Source organism: Agelaius tricolor, unplaced genomic scaffold (assembly GCF_023055355.1).
Source record: "Agelaius tricolor isolate 1412-34295 unplaced genomic scaffold, bAgeTri1.0.p SCAF_31, whole genome shotgun sequence".
Classification (NCBI taxonomy): domain Eukaryota; kingdom Metazoa; phylum Chordata; class Aves; order Passeriformes; family Icteridae; genus Agelaius; species Agelaius tricolor.
Window position 1 is genome coordinate 119,797 of NW_027269291.1, and position 15,573 is coordinate 135,369.

General features: G+C 53.8%; 1 protein-coding gene across 1 annotated transcript; it reads right to left on the bottom strand.

Annotated features, from left to right (window-relative positions):
- Positions 1-542: 542 nt before the first annotated feature.
- EPOP (elongin BC and polycomb repressive complex 2 associated protein) lies at positions 543-7,351 on the bottom strand. The gene is made up of 3 exons (XM_071450811.1): positions 7,191-7,351; positions 5,578-5,971; positions 543-5,233 (listed from the first exon to the last, which is right to left on the bottom strand). The coding sequence occupies exon 3, from the start codon at positions 4,943-4,945 to the stop codon at positions 2,951-2,953; it is 1,995 nt and encodes a 664-aa protein (XP_071306912.1). The 5' UTR covers positions 4,946-5,233; positions 5,578-5,971; positions 7,191-7,351; the 3' UTR covers positions 543-2,950.
- Positions 7,352-15,573: the final 8,222 nt, after the last annotated feature.

A 15,573-nucleotide genomic window follows, 5' to 3' on the forward strand; every position in this document is an offset into this window, starting at 1 on the left:
TTCCCACAGCTCATCCCGATCCCTCCCTGCATCCCAGACTGGAGCTGGGAATTCCCTCGAAAAAAGGGGAATTTTTAATTTAAAAAAAAAAAAAAAAAAGAGCAATGGGAATTTTAAATTCAAACATGGGAATTTTAAACTCAAAGAAATGGGAATTTTTAATCCAAAGGAATGAGATTTTTTTACCCCAAAGGAATGGGAATTTCCACTCCAGAGGAGCAAAGTTGGGGTTTTCCATTATTTTTCCCATCTTTGTTTTGCTTTCCTCCAACCCCAACCAAAAATGAACACAAGAATGGACTTTATGACCAAAAAAATCCAATCTTTTGCTCCTTTCTCCCACTTAATGAAAATTCCCCTCCCTTTGGCTCTCCTGGAAGTGAAATTTTACCCCCAAACCACCCCAGATTTGCTGATTTGCACCCCAAACCAAGCGATTCCAGACCAAAAATTGTATTTTCTTTTATTTTTAAATTTATATTTCTTTTATTATGTTTATTTCCACTGCCACTCCATCCCCTCACTCTATCTCTTATTTAAAGTTGTTTGTTTTTTTTTTTATTCTTTGGTAGCTTAAATCCCCTTAAACACCTCAAAACCAAAGCAAGAATTATCATAATTAACATCAGGATGATAATTCTTATTTTCATGATTATTGTTGGGCAATTCTGCTGCTCCAGTTGCCTTTTTAATGAAAATTTTGAGGTATTTTGAATTTTTTCTCAGCCCCCCAAATATTTACAGAACATTTACAGAGAATTTATTGAGATTTACAGAATATTTACAAATACTCACAATTATTTACATCCCAACCCCATGCACGAGCAGAGAAATGAAGAAAATCTCTGCCCAAAATGTGAATTTTTAATAGAAAAAGTGATTTTTAGCCGTATTTACACCGGGATAAAAATCTGGGCCACTCCCCCCGCAATTCCCGAGGTGATTTTATCCCTTGGAAAAATATTCCTGAGTTTTTTTGGGGGGGAGCTGAGGGGCCTGGAGGTTGCTGGATTTAAATATTTATATTTATATATTTATATTTATACTCATATAGGATTCTTAATATATTTATATGATTTGTAATATATATTTCTATTATTTTTATAGGATTATAAATATAAATATAAATATTCATTCCCAGCGTGCATCCCGGGATTTTTTTTCCAACCCCACCCTCAAATTATTTTAAAATCCTTTTTTTTTTTTAATAGAATATACATTTTTAACCCCACCCGAAATTCCATGGGGATTCCATGGAAAACCTGCCCTAAAATCCGCTTTTCTCACCACGTTTTCATGTTGTTTGGGGGATTTTTTTGGGGAATAACTGCTCGAAAATCCCAATATTTTGCCGAGGAAATTTTCCGCTACTCTGCTCAGCGGGAGGGGGCGAAATAAACAACAAAAAAAAAACCCCGATTTAACAAAAAAAAAACCGCTAAAAACCCAAATTAAACAAACACCGCTTTTAGCACCAATTCGCCACTTCCAGAGAAAACGGCGCCCAGCAGATCCCAAACATTCCCGGCATTTAAAATCCCTTTCCCTCCCCCCGGCCCTTTCTTTTCCTTATTTTTTAAGGCGCTGATGGAATTTAAAAATGAAATTTAAAATAGGAATAAATCAAGCAGGCCTCGTGCGAAGATATTCCTTTCAATCATTCCCTTTTCCCGCGCAGCGATTTTTAATTTTGAAATTTTTTTTTGTTTTCGGGCCTAAATTTTGCAGAGAAAAGTACGAATTTTCCAAGCGGGACCCCCGGAGAGAGCCGGGAATTTTTTTTTCTCCTGGAAAAAAAAAAATTAGCTCAGGAAATTAAAAAAAAAAAAAAAACCAAAACAAACAACAAACAACAAAGAGCCCCAAAATAGCTTTGATTTTTTGGGTTTTTTAAGTTCCCAAAGCAGAGATTTGGGGGCCTTGATGGGCTGGAAATCCCATCGGGAATTTCCAAAGGTTTGGAAAAGTTCAAGCAGGGGAGGGAGGGAAATTCCAGCGAGGATCAAATCCTTTCATTCCCGATTTTCCCGGATTTTCTTCCCGGGATTCAAACCTTTTCCAGGGATGATTATCCCACAAATTCCTCACTTTTTCCCCCTTTTCCACCACTTTTTAAAAAGATTCTTTAGATTTCCATGGAGCAGCTTCAAGTCACTCCCTCTCCACCTCTCGTGCTCTCTCCCAACCTCCCGAAATTCCCGATTTTTTTTTAAGTTGGCGTTTCCTCCCTGCCCCTCCACCAAGAACACCCCGCTGGAAAACCGGGATTTTCCGGAATTTCCACATTTTCCCCGGGATCCACTCGGCCCTGAAAGGAACGGGAGTTTTCCCTTTCCTGCGTGGGATTTTTATTGTTTTGATCCAATTTTTATGGAGGAAAAAGGAGAAACGAGGTCTGGGGTTTGGGACTTGTTTGGTTTTTTGGAGTAGGGTCGGGAGGTCAGGGCGGCGGGAGCTCCTTCATTCCCAGCTCATTCCCAGCTCATTCCCAGCTCATTCCCAGCAGCCGCCTCATCCCTAAATCCCTTTCCTGGGAATCACCTCCCTCGTTTCCAGAGGCGCGCGGAGGTTTTGGGAAATTATTTGTGTTCCTTCGCGCGCTTTAACCTCACCCTAAAACTCCTCCCAAACCCAACATCCCGCAGCGCCCGCGGCCCCAAATCGACCCAAACCAGCTCCAAATTAGCCTCAAATCGGACCCAAATCGTCCCGAAATCAGGCCAAAATCAGCCCCAAATGAGCCCCAAGTCGGACCCAAACCAGCCCCATGTCAGCTCCAAATAGGCCCCAAATCAGACCCAAATCGAGCCAAAATCAGCTCCAAATGGCCCCAAATCAGCCCCAAATCCCCGCGCGGCTCCTCCGGGCAGCCCCTTCCCCACGCGGGGCTGGGGTGGCCCCGCTCCCATCCCGGGCACCTCCCGCGCTCCTGGGATTTGTCCTGCGCTGCTCAGGGATCCTCCAGGCTGGCGCAGCCGCGGAATTTGAGGCTGGGGGGCACGGGGATGGCGCTGCCGCCCAGGTGCCACCGCCACAGCGGGTGCGTCTTGGACAGCGCCCAGGAGTTTTTGCCGCCCAGCGACGAGGCCGGGCACAGGTCCCCGTCCTCGCCCACCACCAGCGAGGGCGTGCAGGGGAAGTTGCCCATCAGGCTGAAGGAATTCCGAGGCGGGCTGGCCTTGCAGGGAGCGTTTCCCTTCCTGGAATTCCTGCGGGGAGTTTTTGGCGGCCTGGCTTTGGAGGGGCCGCGCTGCCTCTCGGTGACCCTGGCCAGGCGCCGCCGTTTGGCGTTGCCGTCCTGGCGGCTCCGCAGCGCCGCGGGGCTCCCGGTTCCTCCGCGGGGTTGGAACCGCAGCTCCGCTCCCCTCCAGGGCTCCGGGCTGCCCCGGCCCTGCCGCAAACCTTTCCCGTCCACGTTGAATCCCTTGGCGTAGCACCACAGCTTGGACTGGCGGATCAAGCGGTCGAAATGCTCCGGCCGGGGCTCGCCGAGGGCAGCGGGGCTCGCCCGCAGCTCCGGGGCCGGTTCGGGGGAAGGCGCCGGCCCCGGGGAGGCTCCGCTGGGCCGCTCTAACGAGGAGCTTTTGTTCGAGGCGTCTTTGTGCAAATCCTTCCCGCCGGCGTCCCCAAAGCCGCGCTCCTTTTGTGGCGGGGCCCCCCCGGGGATGCTGCTGCTCGGGGAGGGAGGGGGCGAGGAGGAGGAGGAGGAGGAGGAGGAGGAAGAGGAGGAAGAGGAAGAGGAGGAGGAGGAGGAGGCAGGGGAGGCCTCGTGCCTCGCGTACAGCCCCGGCTGAGCCCCCGGCGCTGCGGCCGCGCTCAAACTTTCCAAAGTTGACGCTCGCAGGGTGCGGGCCCAGAGGTGCTGCGAGAGGAAGAGGAGCTCGGGGTCGGGGCGCAGCGCCTTGCTCGGGGGGGGCTCCGCCGGCCGCTCCTCCCCGAGCGGCTCCCGGGGGGCCTGGAAGCGGGGCAGGGCCGCCTGCCGGTACCGCGTGCTCTGCACCGAGTCCCCGCTGCACAGCGAGCTGCTCTCCGACTCCGAGGAGCTGCCCTCCTCGCTGCTGCACGAGCTGTCCCCTTCCTCCTCTTCCTCCTCCTCTTCCTCCTCCTCCTCCTCCTCCTCCGAGGAGTCGCTGGAGGTGGCGGGGCTGGACGCGGCGAGGTCCAGGCTGGAGTCCGAGTCGCTGGAGTAGCCGGCGGACGTGCCCTGGCGCTTGGAGGCGGGGAAGCCGCGGCACCGGCCCTTCCTGGCGGCCGCGGGCCCCGCTCCGAGCGGGAGGAGCCCCCGGGGGCGGCCCGGGGCCCGCCGGTGCCGGCCCGCGGGCCCTGGGAGCGCGCAGGGCTGCGCGGCCGCGGGGCCCAGCAGCGCCAGCTCTCGGGGGCAGCCGGCCAGGACCCCCCCAAAGAGCCCCCCCCGGGCGGGCTGGAGCTGCTGCGGGCCGGGGGCCGGCATGGCCCGGCCGGGGGCACCGCAGCAGCCGCCGGCTCTGCAGGGCGGGGGCCGCGGGCAGGGGAAGAACTCCCCGGGGCCCGGCAGCAGCAGCTGCTCCCTTCTCCTGCTCTTCCTCCTCCTTTTCCTGCGGCGGAGGCTCTTGCAGGAGGTGCAGAGAGCCTCCAGGTCCGCCTTGGAGATGAGCGAGCACTTCACGGCGCGCGTGGGCACCGAGTTGATGGCCTTGAGGGTCCGCAGCTCGGCCAGGTCGCAGCGACGGCTCTTGATCTTTAAGGTTTCCATCTTCTTGCTGATGGTGGTCCTGGGGATGTCCTTGAACAGGTCGCTGAGCACCTGGGCCAGCGCGAACATCTGGGTGCCGTTGATCTGTAAGTAGCCCAAGTTGATGCCTTCGATCTGTTGGTAGCCGGCGTGGAAATGGCCCGGCCGGGCTTGCACGCTGTAGTCCATGGTGGCCGGAGCGATCCCCAAGGTCCCCTCGCAGGTCAGGAACATTTTTCCGAGGTTGTTTTTTGCTGTTTTTTTCACTTTGTCCCTCTCAAAGAGGGGCAGGGAAAATCAGGAAAATCAGGACATTTGTGTTTCCACTCGCTGATCACACACATCCCTCCGGAGAGGGGCCAGAGGGGGAGGGGAGGTGAAAAAAAACAAGGAAAAGAGGGGAAAAAAACCCCAAAAAAACCCCAAAAAATCCGATCTCGCTTTCAAACGCTCCGGTTGAGGATTGGCAACATCTCCCGAACACCCAATTCCTGCTCCGGGGCTCGGCTCCTCGTCTGCCCCCTCCCCGGCGAGGAAAAAAAAGAGAAAAAAATTAAGAAGTCAAACATCTCTCATCGCCCGGGCCGGCCCCGCACCCACCTCCGCCTCCCAAATAATCCCTTTTTTGGGGGGGGGGGGGGATCGGTGTAAATCACCCGAGAGCCGGAGCGGACAAAGCTCGGGGGGCGCGGGGGGGATCCCGCGTTCCCTCCGGGGACACCCCCGGGAACGCCCCCGGCTCCATCGGGTGTCCCCGAACCCCAAATTTCCCCCGCGCCCCCTCCCCAAACCCCGCGCACACAATGGGGACCCCCCCGCACCGCGGTTCCCCCCTCGAAAAGCCCCAAATAAAATCCCCAAATCACCGTGGTTCCGAGGTGGCGGCAGCGCGGGCGCCTCCGCTTTGTTTCCGCGGTTTAAATGGATTTTTCGATGGTTTTTTGGGTTGGTTGAAGAGGTCGCTGCGCCTTCCCAAATGTGGATTCCTCTGGGATGGGTGTGTGGAGGAATATTTTTAATAAAGCGTGAAAAATGTTCCTTCTAGGCGGCTTGTTCGAAGTCATCGCCTCGGCCACAATTCATCCTGCAGCTTATTAATTAATTGCTAATTAATTGCATTTATTAGCTGGCGTCCACAGTAACAGCGGTGGAGAAAAAGAGAGTTCGGAGAGAGTTGTATTCTTCTTTTTTTTCCCTTTTTTTTTTTTACTCGCACATCGTCTTTATTCACTTCGTGTCTTTTTTTTTTCCATTCGAATTCTTTGTTAAAAGGGAAAAAAAAAGGTAAAAAGAAAAAAAAAAACCCAGGAGAAAAAAAATAAAAAAAAGGAAAATAAAAATTTGGAAAAAATACCCCAAAAAAGGAAAAAAAAGAAGAAAAATAAAATTAGAGAGAGGAAAATAAATTTTTAAAATGGGAAATAATAGAGGAATAAAAAGGGAATTCTCTCTCACACCTCGGAGCTGCTAAACTTTATTTCCAACTTTAAATCCCAAGGTTCCTTCGGTGTTTAGCAACTCTCCTGCGGTGCTTTCCTAAAAAAAAAAACCAAAAAAAAAACCACAACAAAAAAAACCCCACAAAAAATCCCGAAAAGAAAAGAAACCCAAACAAAAAACCCTGCAAAAACCCCAGGCTGCAGATTCCTCTTTGCAAAAGGGGGGGAAATGGGAAAAAATAATTTAAAAATTCCGATTTTATGCGCTGGGCTCCATTGTGGCGGGTCCCTCCGAACCTGAGGCCGCTGGAGCGGGGTCTGAGCTCCTGCTCAGGAGGCGAATTTTGGGGAAACTGTTCCCAGGGAAACCTTCCCGGGGGCAGGGAAGCGGCGGCTCCGCTCCCTCCCCAGCCCCTTTTTTGTCTCCCGCATGAAAAGTTGGGTTTGTTCTTCTCCTTCTGGGTTTTGGTTTTTTTTTTTTTTTTTTTGGGGTTGTTTGGGTTTTTTTTTTTTTTAATTTTAATCCGAAATTTGATGATAATGATTTGTTGGAGCACGAGAGATCCCAAATTAGCAACGATCCCAGAGGAGGAGGAGGAGGAGGAGGAAAAGAGGAGGAGGAGGAAAAGAGGAGGAGGAAGCGCATTCCTGAGCGAGCGTGTAAAAAAAGAAAATTTAAAAAAAAATTTAAAATTACTCCAATCCGCAAGCGGGGATCACCTGATCGCTTTTCCCGCTGATCCCAAAGGGATCCCTGCGGGTTCTCCCCCTTTTTCCAGCACCCATGGGTGCTCCCCTGCACCAAAAAAATCCCAATTTTCCACCCCAATCCCCCACATTTCCCCCCCCCGGTTTCGCACAGGAGAGAATTTCCTGAAGGGAATTTTCCAACAAAAATCCCCCAAATCCCTCTTTGTTCGGGAAAAGGGGTTTGGGGGCCACCAAAATGAAAAATTCCCCAAATTTTCAGCGGCGCTGGAGCTTTTCTGGGAATCCTGGGGTTAAATTCCCTTTTCCACACGGAGCCAGAGCCATTTTACCTTTGGGCTGAGCTCGGCCGGGAGGGAGGAGCGGAGCGGGGAGGAAATTTCAGGAATTCTGCCCCTCCCAGGGGATCCCGAAAGGCTCTGGGAAAACCCCAAATCCCAGGGAATTTTCCCCAAAATCCCGAGGGGGGACCTGGGGGAGCAGCCGGAGCCCCCCGAGCGGAAGGGGGCTGGGGGATGAGTGCAGACGTCATTTCCCAGGGAATCTGGGAGCGCCAGGAGGGGATTTTTTGGGAAAAGGGCGAAATTCCACTCGGGATTCCACGTGGGGTGTGTCTGTAGGGACGCGGTTTGAGACATGGAAATGCTTTCTATTTATAAATATATTTATTTTTAATTCGTGTATTCTATTTATATTGCAGTGGGCAGGGCACAGGCGGGAGGCGCTTCCCGAATAAACTCATTTTTATCCCAAATAAACTCATTTTAATCCCAAATAAACTGGTTTTTATCCCAAATAAACTTGTTTTTTATCCCAAATAAACTCATTTTAATATCAAATAAACTCATTTTATCTCAAATTCCTGGCGTTGCTGCCCCAGGTCCCCTCCGTGTCCCCTGCCCCTCCCGTTATCAATGCACGGCTCACTCTTGGCTGGGGTTTTTTGCTCTTTTGGGTTTTTTACTCTTTTAGGGGTTTTTTTTAGGCCTGGAGATGGGAACAGCCAAGGATTGGGATCTTCCAGGGTCCCACCGAGGGATCCCTGGGGTGGATTTTTTTGGGGAATGAGCTCAGCCAGAAAACCTGGAACTGTCTGTATTGGAATATCCCAATATCTGAATATGGGAATATCCAAATATTGGAATATCTGAACATGTGAATATCGCAGTATCTGAATATGGGAATATTGGAATATCTGAATATCCAAATATCCAAATGTCTGAATATGGGAATATCAAAATACTGGAATATCCAAATATCCGAATATCCACATATTAGAATATCTGAATATCAAAAAATCTGAATATCAGAATATCTGAATGTCCAAATATCTGAAGATCCAAATGTTTGAATATCTGAATATTGGAATATTCCAATATCCAAACATTGGAATATCCAAGTATTTGTGTTTATTAATGCATTTAATTGGGTATTTATTGGTGTGTGCATCTGGGTATTTGTGCACTTCTGTATTTGTACATTTGTTTATATATTTATATATAAGTTTATATATTTGTATATAAATTATTTTTATTTATTTTAAATTTTAATATTTATATGTAATTTATTTTAAATATACACTTATGCTTTTATACATTATTTATTTTTATATGCATTTCTTTTTTTACATAATTATGCATTTCTGTATTCACGCATTCCCATCCCAGCCCAATCCCTGCTCCCCACGGGGGAATTCCCGACCCTTCCAGGCCACAGGGAAACACCCGGAGGATTCCTGGGAAAATCCCCACCTGGGAAATTCCCCCCTCGGCCATTTGGACCCCAGGAAAGAGGAACTTCATAGAAATTGCCCCAAACCCGGGGGTGCCAGACTTCTTTCCCACCCCCAAGGGGAGAATGGGAGATTTGGGATAAAAAAGGGGGGGAAATCCTGGAGGGTACACGGATTTGCCAGGAAAACCCCCCAAAATGGGATTAGAAATTAATTAGTCCCTTCCCAAATGAATTATTCCCGTTACAGGGAATGGTTTTATCCACTCCCTTTCCTTGTGGGAAGCAAAAAATTATTCCTAAAACAATTTGGGGTAAAATAGAAAAGTTTGGAATACAACTGATAGATTTGGGATAAATTTAAAAATAAATTTAAAACCCCCTTGGAACATTTTGAAACCACAGAGAGTGTGGCGTTACCAAACCCTAAAAGGGTGGAAAAAAATCCCATTTTTTAGGCTTTTCTTTTTTACCTTTTCCCAAGTATTTCCGGTGATAGAGGAGTTTGTTCGGGATGTGAATGGATGCTCCCGAATTCCCGGGATTTTCCAGGGGATTGAGAGCGGAGCAGCTGCTCCGTGACCCGCGGCGACCCCGCTGACCCCAAAGCGACCCCGGCCCCACCCCGGAGCGCTCAGAAATGCAAAGTTGGGGTTTTCGGGAATTTGGGAAGAGCAGCAAGAGTGGGAAGGGAGAGGGGAGGGGTTTTGTTGTCCAGAATGGGGGTTTTGGGGATAAAAAAGGGAAAATCGCGTTTGGAGAGACTCGGCCCTAAAAGGGTCATGAATTCCCTTGGGATGGGAAGCCTTGGAAAGGTTTTGATCCCAAAAATCGATGGATTGGGGACCAAAAAAAAAAAAAAGGGAGAATGCTCGGGGAGTGGAGATTCATCCCAAAATTCCTGGACTTGCCTGAATTCCCCATTTTCCTTTTGAGGTGACACAGGAGAATCCTGTGGGAAGATCCCTCTTTTTGGGGAAAAACCTGGAAATCCTATGGAAAGGTCTCTCCTTTTGGGGGGGGAAGATGGGAATCCTGGGAAAAGGTGTCTCACTTTAGGGGGAAAATACGGGAATGCTGTGGAAATGTCCCTCTTTGGGGGAGAAACCAGGGAATTCAGTGGAAATTCTCTTCCTTTTGGGGAAAAACCTGAACTCCTATGGAAAGGCCTCTCATTTTAAGGGAAATATGGCAATCCGGTGGAAAAGTCACTCTTTTGGGGGAAAAAAATGGGAATCGTGTGGAAAAGCCCATCTGTTCTTGTTGAAAGGGACATAAAAACCCATAAAATCCCGTCCCAGGGATCATCCCGGGGTTATTTTTACCCTAAAACAATCCGAATTTGGGATTTCCCGCTCCCCGGCGCTGCCACCCTGTCCCCACACGGTGGCAATGTCAGCCCGGCTGCTCCAGGAATTCCCAAAAAACTTTGGGAATTTTTCCTCGGAGGAGCTTCAGGTCGGATTTTAGGAATAATTCCTCCCCTGGAGGGCGCTGGAAAGGCAGCGGGGGAGGGAGAATTCCCGGGAATGTTCAGGATGTGGCACTTGGGGACACGGGGCCAGGAAAGGGTCGGGCTCAGGGGTCCTGGGGGACTTTTCCAAGGGAATAATTCCAGGATTTCGGGAATCCATGGAGCCTTTCACCCCGGAAGTGAAAGGGGGTGACCCTGGGGGTCTCTCCCGCCCCGTTCCCAATCCCAGGATTTGCCGCTGGATCCCCTTGGAAGGAGCCGGGAGCTGGACCCAGAGGGACTCTCGGGCACAGAATACAGAGGGGAAAATCCTGGAAAATCCTGGAAAATCCTGGAAAATCCTCATCCAGGCCCCACACTGCCCCTCCAGGGTGGCCGATCCTGAGGGGGATCCCGATCACCCCAAACCCGTCCCTGCCCCGCCCCGGACCCCAAACTCGGATCGGTCCCCTGGGCTGCAAACACGGAATAAAAACGAGAAATAAAAACCAGGAATAAAAACGAAAAATAAAACCCAGGAATAAAATCCAGGAATAAAAACCGAGAATAAAAACCAGGAGTAAAACCCGGGAATTCAGCCGAGAGGGGGAGCGAGGATCGCGAGGAGCGCCAGAGCTCCAAATTGCGTCTCCATGGCAACGCCGGGCGATGCCGCGGCCCCGCCGCTCTCCTGGGGCTGGGGCCGGGTCTCCCCGCCTTCATCTCTCCCCTTCCATCCTTTTTTCCCCGGTTCTTCATCCCCCTTTTACCCTTCTGAAATTTGCCTTGGTGACTCAGCGCGGGCAGAGGGATCAGCGCCCTCTGTTTGTCCTCAGCGCTCTCCCAAATCCAGCCTGGAGCTGGTTCCTTCCCAGGATGGAATTTCGGGGAGCTGCAGGAAGGAGCCTCAGCCCACCCCGGGCTCTGCTCCGCTCCCGGCTGCAGCTGGAACCCAAACGTGCCTTAAAAACCCCAATCCCACGAAATTTAGGAGGGATCCCAGGGCCGGTAGGGCTCCGAGCCCCGGCTGTGGCGGGTCCCGCTCTGTCGCTGTCCCCAGGGCGACCCGGGGTGGCCTCAGCGCCGTGTCCCGGCGCCAGCCCGGGCCCTCAGCCGCGGCGAGGAACACTTCATCCCGGCCCTAGCGCTCCATCCTCCTCTTTTTTCCATTTTTTTCCCTTTTTCCCCCTTTTCCGGCAGCGAGGTGTGAGCCGTGACTCAGCTCCCTCCTCCCGGCGCGGCTCGAGCTGCACATCCCCGCCTCGGCTGGGCACGGAAAATCCCCAGACCCTTCTCGCTTCCCCATCCAGCTCCCGTCTCCCACAGTTCCAGAGCTGGCCCTGTCCCTGTCCCATCCCTGTCCCATCCCTGTCCCTGTCCCTGTCCCATCCCTGTCCCTGTCCCTGTCCCTGTCCCATCCCTGTCCCTGTTCCTGTCCCTGTTCCTGCCCCTGTCCCATCCCTGTCCCTGTCCCTGTCCCATCCCTGTCCCTGTCCCATCCCTGTCCCATCCCTGTCCCTGTCCCTGTCCCTGTTCCCGCTGTTTTGTCCCCACTCTGGGATTGTGGCTCTTCCCAGGATGCTTTTCCCCCTCTCTGCTGCCCTTCCTCCTCCTCCTCCTCCTCCCAGCACAAACCCCACAAACCCGCGGTGTTTTCCCCTCTCTCCCTGTCCCCAGGAGCTGTCACCCCCCTCATCCCTCCTGGGACAACCCCTGCAGTGGCCAGAGGTCCCATGGAGCCGTGCCCAGGAAATCGTGGAATTCTGAGGGGATTTAGGGATCAAAGTGTCACACGGAGCACAAAAAGGTGACAAATTCGGGGTGGAAAGGGACATTTGACCCTGCTGACCCCATTCCTGTCCATCCTCTTCCTCCTATATCATGCACCAACAATTCCCACAGCAGGGAAATTTTATTCCCATACAATTCCCATTAAATTCCCATAAATTTCTGATAAATTCTCTTTTATTCCCATAAAACTCTTCCTCCTGAGCATCTGGAGAAGCCCCTGGAATCTTCCAGGAATTTCTGCTCCCCAAGCCCCTGGGAATGGGGGTGACCTCTGAATTGAAGCCATTCCCGCGTCCCTGCCGTGTCCTTGTCGCTGTCCCTGCTGTCACAGGGGTGTCCCAGGTGCACTTTTCAACCTTTTGGCCTTTCCCAAAATGTCCCGAGGCCGTTTCAGGGTTTTTGGAGGGATCTGTTCCATGGCTGATCCCACAATTCCCGCCTGTTACTGGGGGAATCCTGGGAAGCAGAGGAAAGGAGGGATTGAGCCCAGCGTGGCCAGCCCCAGTTTGGGGTCAGGGCAGGATTTCATGTGGGATCATGGAAATCTCGGTCACCCCCCCAAAGCTGCTCCTTCCCCCGGGAAAATCCTCTTAGGGCCGCCGGGAGGAATCCCAAAGCCCTGGGAAGCAGCTGGGGTCCCTTCCCGGCTCTGTCCCCATTAATGGCCAGGATTTGTCCCCATTTAGGGCCAGATCTGTCCCCATTTAGGGCCAGATCTGTCTCCATTTCTGGTCAGGATCTGTCCCCGTTAATTCTCAGACTCTGGGGGCCACCCCTGGAGTGGCCAAAACCCCATGGAGCAGAGGGAAATAATGGAATTCTGTGGGGATTTAGGGATCAAAGTGTCACAGGGAGCACAGAGAGGTGACAAATCTGAGGTGGAAAGGGACATTTGGTCCTCCTGACCCCTTTTCCACCCCTCTCCTGTTCCCCTTTTCCACCCCTTTCCTGTCCATCCTCTTCCTCCTCCCTCATGCTCCAAGAATTCCTTGCCCACACCACATTTTGGGATGAAAATCCTGCATTTTTGCTGCTGAGGGATAATTCCTCCCCCTTATCCCAGCCCAGGAATGTGACCTGGAAATCTGGGACCACTCCCATCCCATCCTCCTCCTCGGGGGGGTTAAAAGCCGTAAAAATTCCCCATTTCCCAGGAAATTTGGGAATTCGAGGCCAAGGCCACCCCCCCGAGGGACGGCAGCGCCCGGCTCAGGGGACCCAAAGCTGCGGCTCCGGTTCCCGGTCCCTGTCCCGGCTGTCCCCGGTTGCCATGGAGATTTTCCCTCTTCCCGGTGCCCGCAGGGAAGCAGCAGGAGCGGCGGGGACAGGGAGGGGACAGGGAGGGGACACTGCGGAGCACTGCCACCACCGCAGAGCTGCCACCACCAGGACGCTGCCACCATCAGGGCACTGTCACCACAGGGGCACTGCCACCATCAGGGCACTGCCACCATCAGGACACTGCTGCCATCGGGGCACTGCCACCATCAGGGCACTGTCACCACAGGGGCACTGCCACCACCAGGGTGTTGCCACCATCAGGGCACTGTCACCATCAGGACACTGTCACCACAGGGGCATTGCCACCACCAGGGCACTGCCACCATCAGGGCACTGCCACCATCGGGGCACTGCCACCACCACCAGGGCACTGCCACCACCAGGGTGTTGCCACCACCAGGACACTGCCACCACCAGGACACTGCCACCATCAGGGCACTGCCACCATCAGGGCACTGCCACCATCAGGACACTGCCGCCATGGGGGCATTGCCACCATAAGGGCATTGCCACCATCACAGCACCCCAGAGATTCCCAGGAGCGGGGTTGGGTGGTGACACCAGAAATTTAGGGGATTGCGAGGGAAATGTCCTCGCTTTTCCCAGCATTCCAGGTGGATTTTGGGAATATGAGCAAGGACTAGGAGGAATTTTGGAGATACTACTGAGGAACGTGAGGAATTTTGGGAATATGAGGATGGAAAAGGCTCATTCCCAATCCAGCATCGCAGGCAGGACCCTACAGAGTCCCAGGAGCGGGGCTGGGGGGTGACCCCGCAGATTGAGGGGATTGGGAAGGGAATATTCCCAACATTCCTGCAGGATTCCAGGCGGGTTTGGGGTTGGAAAAGGCGAATTCCCGGGATGGGCTGCGAGGGCCGGAGCGTGACTGGGAGCGGTAAAAACGGGAGCGGGGGCGCGGGGCCGGGCCCGGCGGGGACACGGAGCCGCTGCCGAGGGACAGATGGCGGTGGGAGGGATCCGTGAGGAGCTGCGGCAAAAATCCCAGCGAGAACAGCTCGGGAGAGGATCGGGATTGGCTCGGGGAACTCCTCCCGGGAGAGGGAGGGCGAGGAGGGAGAGGAGGGCTGAGCCTGGGGAGCAGAAATCCTCTCCTAGTTGTGGGTTTGGGGTGGGATGGACAGGATTGCAGCCCTAAATTCCCGGGAATCCCAGTGGATGGGCTCTCAGTGGCACTGGTGGCACTGGGAATGTCCCAGCGCTGTTGGAGTGGCACTTCCCAGCCCTGTGTGCACCCCAAAAATACCAAAATCACCCCAAATCTGCTCCTTGGCAGCATTTGGTGCCCCTGGTTTTGGGATTCCAGGCCAGTGCTGCCTCCACAGGGATGGAATCCCACTGGATCCAGGGAGAGATCCAGGATCAGCCCTGGGACAGCCCTGAGCCAGGGAGGGGTGGGGATGGAGGGTGTGGGATATGGGATGGACCCATGGGGGGTGGGATGTGGGATTTGGGATATGGGATTTGGGATGTGGGGTGGATCCATGGGATGGAGAATGGATCCGTGGGGCATGGGATGGATCTCTGGGGGGTGGGATGGGATGTGGGATTAGGGATGGCCCCTGGCACCAGGAGGCCCCAAATTCCCCAGTGGCAGCTCCAGGAGAGCAGGATCTGGGGCTGATGAGGGGTTTTTAATGCCAGGGGGTGGAATTTTATCTCCACATCAGGACAGGGGCAGCACTGGGAGATGATGGGGTGGCACTGGGAGGCTGTGGGGTGGCACTGGGAGGCTGTGGGGTCACCCAGGATCACAGGAGGAGCCGCCCGTGCCCATCGCAGGGCAGGGACACGGGGACACATTGCAGCGGGTGCTGTCCCCGTGCCAGCCCTGGCCCCCCCCGTGTCCCCCCCGTGTCCCCCCCCGTGTCCCCCCCGGCTGGCTGTGGCTCCATGGGGACGCGCTGGGCCGGAAAAGGCCCCGGTCCCTGCACGATCCCATAATGGAGCCCCGGGGGCGGCTCTGCCGTTAATGCAGCCATGGGGGCGGGGGGGCTGCGGGGGGGCTCCTGACCCTGCCCTGACCCCGCCCCTCCCCCCCGGCTCCTCTGTGACCCCTCCCCACCCCCCTCAACACCCCCCGAGCCCCCAGGGCTGGGGCCCCACTGGGTGGGCGGCACCGGGTGTGTCCCCAAGGCAATGGGCACTGCCGGGCAGAGGCTGAGCCCCTGTCACCGTGTGCCCGCCTTGGTGGCATCAAGGGCCGAGCCCCCCGTGGCTGTGTCCCCGCCGTGTGGGTGACACTGGGTGTGCCCCTGCCGTGTGGGTGACACTGGGTGTGTCCCCAAGGCAATGGGCGCTGCCAGGCAGAGCCCGAGCCCCATCACGGTGTCCCCACCGCACTCGGTCACCGCTGTCCCGGTTGGCACCCGCTGTCCCCGGTGCCACCGTTGCCCATCCCCAGCCGCGCCCTGCCCCTCCCACCTGCCCAGGTGCGC